Source organism: Scyliorhinus torazame, chromosome 2 (assembly GCF_047496885.1).
Source record: "Scyliorhinus torazame isolate Kashiwa2021f chromosome 2, sScyTor2.1, whole genome shotgun sequence".
NCBI classification, from domain to species: Eukaryota; Metazoa; Chordata; class Chondrichthyes; order Carcharhiniformes; family Scyliorhinidae; genus Scyliorhinus; species Scyliorhinus torazame.
In genome coordinates, this window is record NC_092708.1 from 14,706,456 (window position 1) to 14,722,578 (window position 16,123).

General features: G+C 53.1%; 1 protein-coding gene across 1 annotated transcript in view; it reads left to right on the plus strand.

The window, feature by feature from the left end:
* The window catches only part of LOC140386305 (sterol 26-hydroxylase, mitochondrial-like), a 134,819-nt gene that overhangs the window by 105,208 nt on the left and 13,488 nt on the right, over positions 1–16,123 (plus strand). Inside the window, exon 8 of the mRNA XM_072468686.1 lies at positions 5,685–5,888. Coding sequence (XP_072324787.1) covers positions 5,685–5,888 — 204 coding nt within the window. The remainder of the gene's footprint in view (positions 1–5,684; positions 5,889–16,123) is intronic.

The window sequence follows — 16,123 nt, forward strand, 5'->3', positions numbered from 1 at the left end:
AGTGATACAGCGCTCACACCGAGAGTGATACAGCCCAGCGCTCACACCGAGAGTGACACAGCGCTCACACTGAGTGTGACACAGCCCAGCGCTCACACCGAGAGTGACAAAGCCCAGCGCTCACACCGAGAGTGACACAGCGCTCACACCGAGAGTGACACAGCCCAGCGCTCACACCGAGAGTGACACTGCGTTCACATTGAGTGACACAGCCCAGCGCTCACACCGAGAGTGACACAGCACTCACACTGAGAGTGACACAGCCCAGCAGTCACACTGAGATTGACACAGCCCAGCGCTCACACCGAGTGACACAGCGCTCACACTGAGAGTGACACAGCGTAGCGCTCACACTGAGAGTGACACAGCCGAGCGCTCACACCGAGAGTGACACAGCGCTCACACCGAGAGTGACACAGCCCAGCGCTCACACGGAGAGTGACACAGCCCAGCGCTCACACCGAGAGTGACACAGCCCAGCGCTCACACCGAGAGTGACACAGCGCTCACACCGAGAGTGACACTGCGCTCACACTGAGAGTGACACAGCCCAGCGCTCACACTGAGAGAGACACAGCGCTCACACTGAGAGTGACACAGCCCAGCGTTCACACCGAGAGTGACACAGCGCTCACACCGAGAGTGACACAGCCCAGCGCTCACACCGAGAGTGACAAAGCCCAGCGCTCACACCGAGAGTGACACAGCGCTCACACCGAGAGTGACACAGCCCAGCGCTCACACGGAGAGTGACACAGCCCAGCGCTCACACCGAGAGTGTCACAGCCCAGCGCTCACACCGAGAGTGACACAGCGCTCACACCGAGAGTGACACTGCGCTCACACTGAGAGTGACACAGCCCAGCGCTCACACTGAGAGTGACACAGCGCTCACACTGAGAGTGACACAGCCCAGCGTTCACACCGAGAGTGACACAGCGCTCACACCGAGAGTGACACAGCCCAGCGCTCACACCGAGAGTGACACAGCGCTCACACCGAGAGTGACCCAGCCCAGCGCTCACACTGAGAGTGACACAGCCCAGCGTTCACACCGAGAGTGACACAGCGCTCACACCGAGAGTGACACAGCCCAGCGCTCACACCGAGAGTGACACAGCACTCACACTGAGAGTGACACAGCCCAGCGCTCACACCGAGAGTGACACAGCACTCACACCGAGAGTGACACAGCGCTCACACCGAGAGTGACACAGCCCAGCGCTCACAATGTGAGTGACACAGCCCAGCGCTCACACCGAGTGTGACACAGCGCTCACACCGAGAGTGACACAGCCCAGCGTTCACACCGAGAGTGACACAGCCCAGCGCTCACACCAAGAGTGACACAGCGCACACACCGAGAGTGACACAGCACTCACACCGAGTGTGACACAGCCCAGCGCTCACACTGAGTGACACAGCCCAGCGTTCACACCGAGAGTGACACAGCGCTCACACTGAGAGTGACACAGCCCAGCGCTCACACCGAGAGTGACAAAGCCCAGCGCTCACACTGAGAGTGACACAGCCCAGCGCTCACCCCGAGAGTGACACAGCGCTCACACTGAGAGTGACACAGCGCTCACACTGAGAGTGACACAGCTGAGCGTTCACACCGAGTGACAAAGCACAGCGCTCACATTGAGAGTGACACAGCGCTCACACTGAGAGTGACACAGCGCTCACACCAAGAGTGACACAGCCCAGCGCTCACACCGAGAGTGACACAGCCCAGCGCTCACACCGAAATTGACACTGCATTCACATTGAGTGACACAGCACTCACACTGAGAGTGACACAGCACTCACACCGAGAGTGACACAGCCCAGCAGTCACACTGAGACTGACACAGCCCAGCGCTCACACTGAGAGTGACACAGCACTCACACCGAGAGTAACACAGCCCAGCTGTCACACTGAGAGTGACACAGCCCAGCGCTCACACTGAGAGTGACACAGCGCTCACACTGAGAGTGACACAGCGCTCACACCGAGAGTGACACAGACCAGCAGTCACACTGAGAGTGACACAGCCCAGCGCTCACACTGAGAGTGACACAGCGCTCACACTGAGAGTGACACAGCGCTCACACTGAGAGTGACACAGCTGAGCGCTCACACCGAGAGTAACACAGACCAGCAGTCACACTGAGAGTGACACAGCCCAGCGCTCACACTGAGAGTGACACAGCGCTCACACTGAGAGTGACACAGCTGAGCGTTCACTCCGAGAGTGACACAGCCCAGCGCTCACACTGAGAGTGACACAGCGCTCACACTGAGAGTGACACAGCTGAGCGTTCACTCCGAGAGTGACACAGCCCAGCGCTCACACTGAGAGTGACACAGCGCTCACACTGAGAGTGACACAGCGCTCACACTGAGAGTGACACAGCCCAGCGCTCACACCGAAAGTGACACAGCCCAGCGCTCACACTGAGAGTGACACAGCACTCACACCGAGAGTGATACAGCCCAGCGCTCACACTGAGAGTGACACAGCTGAGTGCTCACACTGAGAGTGACACAGCACTCACACTGAGAGTGACACAGCCCAGCGCTCACACTGAGAGTGACACAGCTGAGCGCTCACACCGAGAGTGACACAGCCCAGCGCTCACACCGAAAGTGACACAGCCTAGCGCTCACACTGAGAGTGACACAGCACTCACACCGAAAGTGATACAGCCCAGCGCTCACACTGAGAGTGACACAGCTGAGCGCTCACACTGGGAGTGACACAGCGCTCACAGTGAGAGTGACACAGCCCAGCGCTCACACTGAGAGTGACACAGCTGAGCGCTCACACCGAGACTGAAACAGCCCAGCGCTCACACCGAGAGTGACACAGCACTCACACTGAGAGTGACACAGCACTCACTCCGAGAGTGACACTGCGCTCACACCGAGAGTGACACAGCCCAGTGCTCACACTAAGAGTGACACAGCACTCACACTGAGAGTGACACAGCCCAGCGCTCACACCGAGAGTGACACAGCGCTCACACCGAGAGTGACCAGCGCTCACACCGAGAGTGACACAGTGCTCACACCGAGAGTGACACAGTGCTCACACCGAGGGTGACACAGCACAGCAATCACACTGAGAGTGACACAGCCCCGCGCTCACACTGAGAGTGACACAGTGCTCACACTGAGAGTGACACTGCGCTCACACTGAGAGTGACACAGCACTCACACTGAGAGAGACACAGCCCAGTGCTCACACTGAGAGTGACACAGCCCAGTGCTCACACTGAGAGTGACACAGCGCTCACACTGAGAGTGACACAGCCCAGCGCTCACACTGAGAGTGTCACAGCACCCACACTGAGAGTGACACAGCCCAGCGCTCACACTGAGAGTGACACAGCGCTCACACTGAGAGTGACACAGCCCAGTGCTCACACCGAGAGTGACACAGTGCTCACACTGAGAGTGACACAGCACTCACACTGAGAGTAACACAGCCCAATGCTCACATTAAGAGTGACACAGCACTCACACAGAGAGTGAGACAGCACTCACACTGAGAGTGACACAGCACTCACACCGAGAGTGACACAGCGCTCACACCGAGAGTGACACTGCGCTCATATTGAGAGTGACACAGCACTCACACCGAGAGTGACACAGCACTCACACTGAGAGTGACAAAGCACTCACACTGAGAGTGACACAGCACTCACACTGAGAGTGACACAGCCCAGTGCTCACACTGAGAGTGACACAGCGCTCTCACTGAGAGTGACACAGCCGAGTGCTCACACTGAGAGTGACACAGCGCTCACACTGAGAGTGACACAGCGCTCACACCGAGAGTGATACAGCACTCACACCGAGAGTGACACAGCCCAGCTGTCACACTGAGAGTGACACAGCGCTCACACTGGGAGTAACACACGCTCACACGGAGAGTGACACAGCACTCACACTGGGAGTGACACAGCACTCACACTGGGAGTGACACAGCGCTCACACTGAGAGTGACACAGCACAGCGCTCACACCGAGAGTGATACAGCGCTCACACCGAGAGTGACACAGCCCAGCACTCACACCGAGAGTGACACCGCGCTCACACCGAGAGTGACACAGTGCTCACACTGAGACTGAAACAGCCTAGCGCTCACACCGAGAGTGACACAGCACTCACACTGAGACTGACACAGCCCAGCGCTCACACCGAGAGTGACACAGCGCTCACACCGAGAGTGACACAGCCCAGCGCTCACACCGAGAGTGACACAGCGCTCACACCGAGAGTGACACAGCCCAGTGCTCACACTGAGAGTGACACAGCACTCACACTGAGAGTGACACAGCCCAGCGCTCACACTGAGAGTGACACAGTGCTCACACTGAGAGTGACACAGCCCAGCGCTCACACCGAGAGTGACACAGCGCTCACACCGAGAGTGACACAGCGCTCACACCGAGAGTGACACAGTGCTCACACCGAGAGTGACACAGTGCTCACACCGAGGGTGACACAGCACAGCAATCACACTGAAAGTGACACAGCCCAGTGCTCACACTGAGAGTGACACAGCGCACTCACTGAGAGTGACACAGTCCAGTGCTCACACTGAGAGTGACACAGCGCTCACACTGAGAGTGACACAGCGCTCACACCGAGAGTGACACAGCCCAGCGCTCACACTGAGAGTGACACAGCCCAGCACTCACACAGAGTGACACAGCACTCACACTGAGAGTGACACAGCCCAGCGCTCACACTGAGAGTGACACAGCCCAGCGCTCACACAGAGAGTGACACAGCCCAGCGCTCACACTGAGTGTGACACAGCCCAGTGCTCACACTGAGACTGACACAGCACTCACACTGAGAGTGACACAGCCCAGCGCTCACACTGAGAGTGACAGAGCCCAGCACTCACACAGAGTGACACAGCACTCACACCGAGAGTGACACAGCCCAGCGCTCACATTGAGAGTGACACAGCCCAGCGCTCACACTGAGAGTGACACAGCCCAGCGCTCACACTGAGTGTGACACAGCCCAGCGCTCACACTGAGAGTGACACAGCCCAGCGCTCACACTGAGAGTGACACAGCGGACACACTGAGAGTGACACAGCCTAGTGCTCACACTGAGAGTGACACAGCGCTCACACTGAGAGTGACACAGCCCAGCGCTCCCACTGAGACAGACACAGCACTCACACTGAGAGTGACACAGCCCAGCGCTCACACTGAGAGTGACACAGCCCAGCACTCACACAGAGTGACACAGCCCAGCGCTCACACCGAGAGTGACACAGCCCCGCGCTCACACTGAGAGTGACACAGCGCTCACATTGAGAGTGACACAGCCCTGTGTCCACACCGAGAGTCACACAGCCCAACGCTCACATTGAGAGTGACACTAGCCCAGTGTCCACACCGAGAGAGACACAGACAGCTCCCCTAATTGTGTTAGTGAATATAGACACCAGGCAGACAGGAATGATGAGGGAAACACATTCTCTGCTGTCCGTTGTGGAACATTGGAAACACAGTAAGAAGTCTTATAACACCAGGTTAAAGTCCAACATGTTTGTTTTGAATCACTAGCTTTCGGAGCGCAGCTCCTTCCTCAGGTCCAAACATAGATAGGTTGTAGAGACCGGTAGTATTTCTGATACTGTACGCTGGAGCTCAATTCTTTTTTCCTGTAGACACAGCTGATCCTTTGCCACTATGCGATGTCCCACAATGAGGAGGACTTCCCCAGTCCTCACCTGTTCCAGCCTGACCGCTGGGTCCGAGGAGCAGAAAGACTCAAACACCATCCGTTCAGCTCAATACCGTTTGGATACGGTGTCCGGGGCTGCCCGGGGAGACGAATCGCCGAGCTGGAGGTGCACCTGACGTTAGCCAGAGTAAGTAACGGCTTTAGCCAGAGCAAGTACAGCTGTTAGCCAGAGCAAGCACTGGTGTTGGACAGAGTGAATAATGCTGTTAGCCAGATTGAGCACTGGCGTCAGACAGGGTGAATAATGCTGTTAGCCAGAGAGAGCACTGGCGTTAGACAGGGTGAATAATGCTGTTAGCCAGAGCAAGCACTGGCGTCAGACAGGGTGAATAATGCTGTTAGCCAGAGTGAGCACTGGCGTCAGACAGGGTGAATAATGCTGTTAGCCAGAGAGAGCACTGGCGTTAGACAGGGTGAATAATGCTGTTAGCCAGAGCAAGCACTGGCGTCAGACAGGGTGAATAATGCTGTTAGCCAGAGTGAGCACTGGCGTCAGACAGGGTGAATAATGCTGTTAGCCAGAGAGAGCACTGGCGTTAGACAGGGTGAATAATGCTGTTAGCCAGAGCAAGCACTGGCGTCAGACAGGGTGAATAATGCTGTTAGCCAGAGTGAGCACTGGTGTTAGACAGGGTGAATAATGCTGTTAGCCAGAGAGAGCACTGGCGTCAGATTGGGTGAATAATGCTGTTAGCCAGAGAGAGCACTGGCGTTAGACAGGGTGAATAATGCTGTTAGCCAGAGCAAGCACTGGCGTCAGACAGGGTGAATAATGCTGTTAGCCAGAGAGAGCACTGGCGTCAGACAGGGTGAGGACTGGTTTTAGCCAGAGAGAGCACTGGCGTCAGACAGGGTGAATAATGCTGTCAGCCAGAGAGAGCACTGGCGTTAGACAGAGTGAGGACTGGTTTTAGCCAGAGACAGCGCTGGCGTCAGACAGGGTGAATAATGCTGTTAGCCAGAGTGAGCACTGGCGTCAGACAGGGTGAATAATGCTGTTAGCCAGAGAGAGCACTGGCGTTAGACAGAATGAGGACTGGTTTTAGACAGAGTGAGCACTGGCGTTAGACAGGGTGAATAATGCTGTTAGCCAGAGAGAGCACTGGTGTCAGACAGGGTGAATAATGCTGTTAGCCAGAGTGAGCACTGGCGTTAGACAGGGTGAACAATGCTGTTAGCCAGAGAGAGCACTGGTGTCAGACAGGGTGAATAATGCTGTTAGCCAGAGTGAGCACTGGCGTTAGACAGAGTGAATAATGCTGTTAGCCAGAGAGAGCACTGGTGTCAGACAGGGTGAATAATGCTGTTAGCCAGAGTGAGCACTGGCGTTAGACAGGGTGAATAATGCTGTTAGCCAGAGAGAGCACTGGCGTTAGACAGAGTGAACAATGCTGTTAGCCAGAGTGAGCACTGGCGTCAGACAGGGTGAATAATGCTGTTAGCCAGAGAGAGCACTGGTGTCAGACAGGGTGAATAATGCTGTTAGCCAGAGAGAGCACTGGCGTCAGACAGGGTGAATAATGCTGTTAGCCAGAGTGAGCACTGGCGTTAGACAGAGTGAATAATGCTGTTAGCCAGAGTGAGCACTGGCATCAGCCAGATTGAACAATGCTGTTAGCCAGAGTGAGGACTGGTTTTAGCCAGAGTGAGGACTGGTTTTAGCCAGAGTGAGGACTGGTTTTAGCCAGAGTGAGGACTGGTTTTAGCCAGCGTGAGCACTGGCGTTAGACAGAGTGAATAATGCTGTTAGCCAGAGAGACCACTGGCATCAGCCAGATTGAACAATGCTGTTAGCCAGAGTGAGGACTGGTTTTAGCCAGAGTGAGGACTGGTTTTAGCCAGAGTGAGGACTGGTTTTAGCCAGAGTGAGCACTGGCGTTAGACAGGGTGAATAATGCTGTTAGCCAGAGTGAGCACTGGCGTCAGACAGGGTGAATAATGCTGTTAGCCAGAGAGAGCACTGGCGTCAGACAGAGTGAATAATGCTGTTAGCCAGAGAGAGCACTGCATTAGACAGAGTGAATAATGCTGTTAGCCAGAGAGAGCACTGGCGTCAGACAGGGTGAATAATGCTGTTAGCCAGAGAGAGAACTGGCATCAGACAGGGTGAATAATGCTGTTAGCCAGAGGGAGCACTGGCGTTAGACAGGGTGAATAATGCTGTTAGCCAGAGAGAGCACTGGCGTCAGACAGGGTGAATAATGCTGTTAGCCAGAGAGAGCACTGGCGTCACACAGAGTGAATAATGCTGTTAGCCAGAGAGAGCACTGGCGTTAGACAGAGTGAATAATGCTGTTAGCCAGAGTGAGGACTGGCATTAGACAGAGTGAATAATGCTGTTAGCCAGAGAGAGCACTGGCGTTAGACAGAGTGAATAATGCTGTTAGCCAGAGAGAGCACTGGCGTCAGACAGGGTGAATAATGCTGTTAGCCAGAGAGAGCACTGGCGTCAGACAGGGTGAATAATGCTGTTAGCCAGAGAGAGCACTGGCATCAGACAGGGTGAATAATGCTGTTAGCCAGAGTGAGCATTGGCGTCAGACAGGGTGAATAATGCTGTTAGCCAGAGAGAGCACTGGCATCAGCCAGATTGAACAATGCTGTTAGCCAGAGTGTGGACTGGTTTTAGCCAGAGTGAGGACTGGTTTTAGCCAGAGTGAGGACTGGTTTTAGCCAGAGTGAGGACTGGTTTAAGCCAGAGTGAGGACTGGTTTTAGCCAGAGTGAGCACTGGCGTTAGACAGAGTGAATAATGCTGTTAGCCAGAGAGAGCACTGGCATCAGCCAGATTGAACAATGCTGTTAGCCAGAGTGAGGACTGGTTTTAGCCAGAGTGAGGACTGGTTTTAGCCAGAGTGAGGACTGGTTTTAGCCAGAGTGAGCACTGGCGTTAGACAGAGTGAATAATGCTGCTAGCCAGAGAGAGCACTGGCGTCAGACAGGGTGAATAATGCTGTTAGCCAGAGTGAGCACTGGCGTTAGACAGGGTGAATAATGCTGTTAGCCAGAGTGAGCACTGGCGTCAGACAGGGTGAATAATGCTGTTAGCCAGAGAGAGCACTGGCGTCAGACAGAGTGAATAATGCTGTTAGCCAGAGAGAGCACTGCATTAGACAGAGTGAATAATGCTGTTAGCCAGAGAGAGCACTGGCGTCAGACAGGGTGAATAATGCTGTTAGCCAGAGAGAGAACTGGCGTCAGACAGAGTGAATAATGCTGTTAGCCAGAGAGAGCACTTGCGTTAGACAGAGTGAATAATGCTGTTAGCCAGAGAGAGCACTGGCGTCAGACAGGGTGAATAATGCTGTTAGCCAGAGAGAGCACTGGCGTCACACAGAGTGAATGATGCTGTTAGCCAGAGAGAGCACTGGCGTTAGACAGAGTGAATAATGCTGTTAGCCAGAGTGAGGACTGGCATTAGACAGAGTGAATAATGCTGTTAGCCAGAGAGGGCACTGGCGTTAGACAGAGTGAATAATGCTGTTAGCCAGAGAGAGCACTGGCGTCAGACAGGATGAATAATGCTGTTAGCCAGAGAGAGCACTGGCGTCAGACAGGGTGAATAATGCTGTTAGCCAGAGAGAGCACTGGCATCAGACAGGGTGAATAATGCTGTTAGCCAGAGTGAGCACTGGCGTCAGACAGGGTGAATAATGCTGTTAGCCAGAGAGAGCACTGGCGTTAGACAGGGTGAATAATGCTGTTAGCCTGAGAGAGCACTGGCGTCAGACAGGGTGAATAATGCTGTTAGCCAGAGAGAGCACTGGCATTATACAGGGTGAATAATGCTGTTAGCCAGAGAGAGCACTGGCGTTAGACAGAGTGAATAATGCTGTTAGCCAGAGAGAGCATTGGCGTCAGACAAAGTGATTAATGCTGTTAGCCAGAGAGATCACTGGCGTCAGACAGAGTGAATAATGCTGTTAGCCAGAGAGAGCACTGGCGTCAGACAGAGTGAATAATGCTGTTAGCCAGAGCAAGCACTGGCATCAGACAGGGTGAATAATGCGGTTAGCCAGAGTGAGCACTGGCGTTAGACAGGGTGAATAATGCTGTTAGCCAGAGAGAGCACTGGTGTCAGACAGGGTGAATAATGCTGTTAGCCAGAGTGAGCACTGGCGTCAGACAGAGTGAATAATGCTGTTAGCCAGAGAGAGCACTGGCGTCAGACAGGATGAATAATGCTGTTAGCCAGAGTGAGCACTGGCGTCAGACAGGGTGAATAATGCTGTTAGCCAGAGTGAGCACTGGCGTTAGACAGAGTGAATAATGCTGTTAGCCAGAGAGAGCACTGGCGTTAGACAGAGTGAACAATGCTGTTAGCCACAGTGAGCACTGGCGTTAGACAGAGTGAGAACTGGTTTTAGCCAGAGTGAGCACTGGCGTCAGACAGAGTGAACAATGCTGTTAGCCAGAGGGAGCACTGGCGTTAGACAGAGTGAGCACTGGTTTTAGCCAGAGTGAGCACCGGTGTCAGACAGAGTGAATAATGCTGTTAGCCAGAGTGAGCACTGGCGTTAGACAGAGTGGGCACTGGTTTTAGCCAGAGTGAGCACTGGTTTTAGCCAGAGTGAGTACTGGTTTTAGCCAGAGTGAGCACCGGTGTCAGACAGAGTGAATAATGCTGTTCGCCAGAGTGAGCACTGGCGTTAGACAGAGTGGGCACTGGTTTTAGCCAGAGTGAGCACTGGTTTTTGCCAGAGTGAGCACTGGTTTTAGCCAGAGTGAGCACCGGTGTCAGACAGAGTGAATAATGCTGTTAGCCAGAGAGAGCACTGGCGTCAGACAGAGTGAACAATGCTGTTAGCCAGAGGGAGCACTGGCGTTAGACAGAGTGAGGACTGGCTTTAGCCAGAGTGAGCACTGGTTTTAGCCAGAGTGAGCACTGGTTTTAGCCAGAGTGAGCACCGGTGTCAGACAGAGTGAATAATGCTGTTAGCCAGAGTGAGCACTGGCGTTAGACAGAGTGGGCACTGGTTTTAGCCAGAGTGAGCACTGGTTTTAGCCAGAGTGAGCACTGGTTTTAGCCAGAGTGAGCACCGGTGTCAGACAGAGTGAATAATGCTGTTAGCCAGAGAGAGCACTGGCGTCAGACAGAGTGAACAATGCTGTTAGCCAGAGGGAGCACTGGCGTTAGACAGAGTGAGGACTGGCTTTAGCCAGAGTGAGCACTGTTTTAGCCAGAGTGAGCACTGGTTTTAGCCAGAGTGAGCACCGGTGTCAGACAGAGTGAATAATGCTGTTAGCCAGAGTGAGCACTGGCGTTAGACAGAGTGGGCACTGGTTTTAGCCAGAGTGAGCACTGGTTTTAGCCAGAGTGAGCACTGGTTTTAGCCAGAGTGAGCACCGGTGTCAGACAGAGTGAATAATGCTGTTAGCCAGAGAGAGCACTGGCATCAGCCAGATTGAACAATGCTGTTAGCCAGAGTGAGGACTGGTTTTAGCCAGAGTGAGGACTGGTTTTAGCCAGAGTGAGGACTGGTTTTAGCCAGAGTGAGCACTGGCGTTAGACAGGGTGAATAATGCTGTTAGCCAGAGTGAGCACTGGCGTCAGATAGGGTGAATAATGCTGTTAGCCAGAGAGAGCACTGGCGTCAGACAGAGTGAATAATGCTGTTAGCCAGAGAGAGCACTGCATTAGACAGAGTGAATAATGCTGTTAGCCAGGGAGAGCACTGGCGTCAGACAGGGTGAATAATGCTGTTAGCCAGAGAGAGAACTGGCGTCAGACAGGGTGAATAATGCTGTTAGCCAGAGAGAGCACTGGCGTTAGACAGAGTGAATAATGCTGTTAGCCAGAGAGAGCACTGGCGTCAGACAGGGTGAATAATGCTGTTAGCCAGAGAGAGCACTGGCGTCACACAGAGTGAATAATGCTGTTAGCCAGAGAGAGCACTGGCGTTAGACAGAGTGAATAATGCTGTTAGCCAGAGTGAGGACTGGCATTAGACAGAGTGAATAATGCTGTTAGCCAGAGAGAGCACTGGCGTTAGACAGGGTGAATAATGCTGTTAGCCAGAGAGAGCACTGGCGTCAGACAGGGTGAATAATGCTGTTAGCCAGAGAGAGCACTGGCGTCAGACAGGGTGAATAATGCTGTTAGCCAGAGAGAGCACTGGCATCAGACAGGGTGAATAATGCTGTTAGCCAGAGTGAGCACTGGCGTCAGACAGGGTGAATAATGCTGTTAGCCAGAGAGAGCACTGGCATCAGCCAGATTGAACAATGCTGTTAGCCAGAGTGTGGACTGGTTTTAGCCAGAGTGAGGACTGGTTTTAACCAGAGTGAGGACTGGTTTAAGCCAGAGTGAGCACTGGTTTTAGCCAGAGTGAGCACTGGCGTTAGACAGAGTGAATAATGCTGTTAGCCAGAGAGAGCACTGGCATCAGCCAGATTGAACAATGCTGTTAGCCAGAGTGAGGACTGGTTTTAGCCAGAGTGAGGACTGGTTTTAGCCAGAGTGAGGACTGGTTTTAGCCAGAGTGAGCACTGGCGTTAGACAGGGTGAATAATGCTGCTAGCCAGAGAGAGCACTGGCGTCAGGCAGGGTGAATAATGTTGTTAGCCAGAGTGAGCACTGGCGTTAGACAGGGTGAATAATGCTGTTAGCCAGAGTGAGCAGTGGCGTCAGACAGGGTGAATAATGCTGTTAGCCAGAGAGAGCACTGGCGTCAGACAGAGTGAATAATGCTGTTAGCCAGAGAGAGCACTGCATTAGACAGAGTGAATAATGCTGTTAGCCAGAGAGAGCACTGGCGTCAGACAGGGTGAATAATGCTGTTAGCCAGAGAGAGCACTGGCGTTAGACAGAGTGAACAATGCTGTTAGCCACAGTGAGCACTGGCGTTAGACAGAGTGAGAACTGGTTTTAGCCAGAGTGAGCACTGGCGTCAGACAGAGTGAACAATGCTGTTAGCCAGAGGGAGCACTGGCGTTAGACAGAGTGAGCACTGGTTTTAGCCAGAGTGAGCACCGGTGTCAGACAGAGTGAATAATGCTGTTAGCCAGAGTGAGCACTGGCGTTAGACAGAGTGGGCACTGGTTTTAGCCAGAGTGAGCACTGGTTTTAGCCAGAGTGAGTACTGGTTTTAGCCAGAGTGAGCACCGGTGTCAGACAGAGTGAATAATGCTGTTCGCCAGAGTGAGCACTGGCGTTAGACAGAGTGGGCACTGGTTTTAGCCAGAGTGAGCACTGGTTTTTGCCAGAGTGAGCACTGGTTTTAGCCAGAGTGAGCACCGGTGTCAGACAGAGTGAATAATGCTGTTAGCCAGAGAGAGCACTGGCGTCAGACAGAGTGAACAATGCTGTTAGCCAGAGGGAGCACTGGCGTTAGACAGAGTGAGGACTGGCTTTAGCCAGAGTGAGCACTGGTTTTAGCCAGAGTGAGCACTGGTTTTAGCCAGAGTGAGCACCGGTGTCAGACAGAGTGAATAATGCTGTTAGCCAGAGTGAGCACTGGCGTTAGACAGAGTGGGCACTGGTTTTAGCCAGAGTGAGCACTGGTTTTAGCCAGAGTGAGCACTGGTTTTAGCCAGAGTGAGCACCGGTGTCAGACAGAGTGAATAATGCTGTTAGCCAGAGAGAGCACTGGCGTCAGACAGAGTGAACAATGCTGTTAGCCAGAGGGAGCACTGGCGTTAGACAGAGTGAGGACTGGCTTTAGCCAGAGTGAGCACTGTTTTAGCCAGAGTGAGCACTGGTTTTAGCCAGAGTGAGCACCGGTGTCAGACAGAGTGAATAATGCTGTTAGCCAGAGTGAGCACTGGCGTTAGACAGAGTGGGCACTGGTTTTAGCCAGAGTGAGCACTGGTTTTAGCCAGAGTGAGCACTGGTTTTAGCCAGAGTGAGCACCGGTGTCAGACAGAGTGAATAATGCTGTTAGCCAGAGAGAGCACTGGCATCAGCCAGATTGAACAATGCTGTTAGCCAGAGTGAGGACTGGTTTTAGCCAGAGTGAGGACTGGTTTTAGCCAGAGTGAGGACTGGTTTTAGCCAGAGTGAGCACTGGCGTTAGACAGGGTGAATAATGCTGTTAGCCAGAGTGAGCACTGGCGTCAGATAGGGTGAATAATGCTGTTAGCCAGAGAGAGCACTGGCGTCAGACAGAGTGAATAATGCTGTTAGCCAGAGAGAGCACTGCATTAGACAGAGTGAATAATGCTGTTAGCCAGGGAGAGCACTGGCGTCAGACAGGGTGAATAATGCTGTTAGCCAGAGAGAGAACTGGCGTCAGACAGGGTGAATAATGCTGTTAGCCAGAGAGAGCACTGGCGTTAGACAGAGTGAATAATGCTGTTAGCCAGAGAGAGCACTGGCGTCAGACAGGGTGAATAATGCTGTTAGCCAGAGAGAGCACTGGCGTCACACAGAGTGAATAATGCTGTTAGCCAGAGAGAGCACTGGCGTTAGACAGAGTGAATAATGCTGTTAGCCAGAGTGAGGACTGGCATTAGACAGAGTGAATAATGCTGTTAGCCAGAGAGAGCACTGGCGTTAGACAGAGTGAATAATGCTGTTAGCCAGAGAGAGCACTGGCGTCAGACAGGGTGAATAATGCTGTTAGCCAGAGAGAGCACTGGCGTCAGACAGGGTGAATAATGCTGTTAGCCAGAGAGAGCACTGGCATCAGACAGGGTGAATAATGCTGTTAGCCAGAGTGAGCACTGGCGTCAGACAGGGTGAATAATGCTGTTAGCCAGAGAGAGCACTGGCATCAGCCAGATTGAACAATGCTGTTAGCCAGAGTGTGGACTGGTTTTAGCCAGAGTGAGGACTGGTTTTAGCCAGAGTGAGGACTGGTTTAAGCCAGAGTGAGGACTGGTTTTAGCCAGAGTGAGCACTGGCGTTAGACAGAGTGAATAATGCTGTTAGCCAGAGAGAGCACTGGCATCAGCCAGATTGAACAATGCTGTTAGCCAGAGTGAGGACTAGTTTTAGCCAGAGTGAGGACTGGTTTTAGCCAGAGTGAGGACTGGTTTTAGCCAGAGTGAGCACTGGCGTTAGACAGGGTGAATAATGCTGCTAGCCAGAGAGAGCACTGGCGTCAGGAGGGTGAATAATGCTGTTAGCCAGAGTGAGCACTGGCGTTAGACAGGGTGAATAATGCTGTTAGCCAGAGAGAGCACTGGCGTCAGACAGAGTGAATAATGCTGTTAGCCAGAGAGAGCACTGCATTAGACAGAGTGAATAATGCTGTTAGCCAGAGAGAGCACTGGCGTCAGACAGGGTGAATAATGCTGTTAGCCAGAGAGAGAACATGCGTCAGACAGAGTGAATAATGCTGTTAGCCAGAGAGAGCACTTGCGTTAGACAGAGTGAATAATGCTGTTAGCCAGAGAGAGCACTGGCGTCAGACAGGGTGAATAATGCTGTTAGCCAGAGAGAGCACTGGCGTCACACAGAGTGAATAATGCTGTTAGCCAGAGAGAGCACTGGCGTTAGACAGAGTGAATAATGCTGTTAGCCAGAGTGAGGACTGGCATTAGACAGAGTGAACAATGCTGTTAGCCAGAGAGAGCACTGGCGTTAGACAGAGTGAATAATGCTGTTAGCCAGAGTGAGCACTGGCGTTAGACAGAGTGAATAATGCTGTTAGCCAGAGAGAGCACTGGCGTTAGACAGAGTGAACAATGCTGTTAGCCACAGTGAGCACTGGCGTTAGACAGAGTGAGAACTGGTTTTAGCCAGAGTGAGCACTGGCGTCAGACAGAGTGAACAATGCTGTTAGCCAGAGGGAGCACTGGCGTTAGACAGAGTGAGCACTGGTTTTAGCCAGAGTGAGCACCGGTGTCAGACAGAGTGAATAATGCTGTTAGCCAGAGTGAGCACTGGCGTTAGACAGAGTGGGCACTGGTTTTAGCCAGAGTGAGCACTGGTTTTAGCCAGAGTGAGTACTGGTTTTAGCCAGAGTGAGCACCGGTGTCAGACAGAGTGAATAATGCTGTTCGCCAGAGTGAGCACTGGCGTTAGACAGAGTGGGCACTGGTTTTAGCCAGAGTGAGCACTGGTTTTTGCCAGAGTGAGCACTGGTTTTAGCCAGAGTGAGCACCGGTGTCAGACAGAGTGAATAATGCTGTTAGCCAGAGAGAGCACTGGCGTCAGACAGAGTGAACAATGCTGTTAGCCAGAGGGAGCACTGGCGTTAGACAGAGTGAGGACTGGCTTTAGCCAGAGTGAGCACTGGTTTTAGCCAGAGTGAGCACTGGTTTTAGCCAGAGTGAGCACCGGTGTCAGACAGAGTGAATAATGCTGTTAGCCAGAGTGAGCACTGGCGTTAGACAGAGTGGGCACTGGTTTTAGCCAGAGTGAGCACTGGTTTTAGCCAGAGTGAGCACTGGTTTTAGCCAGAGTGAGCACCGGTGT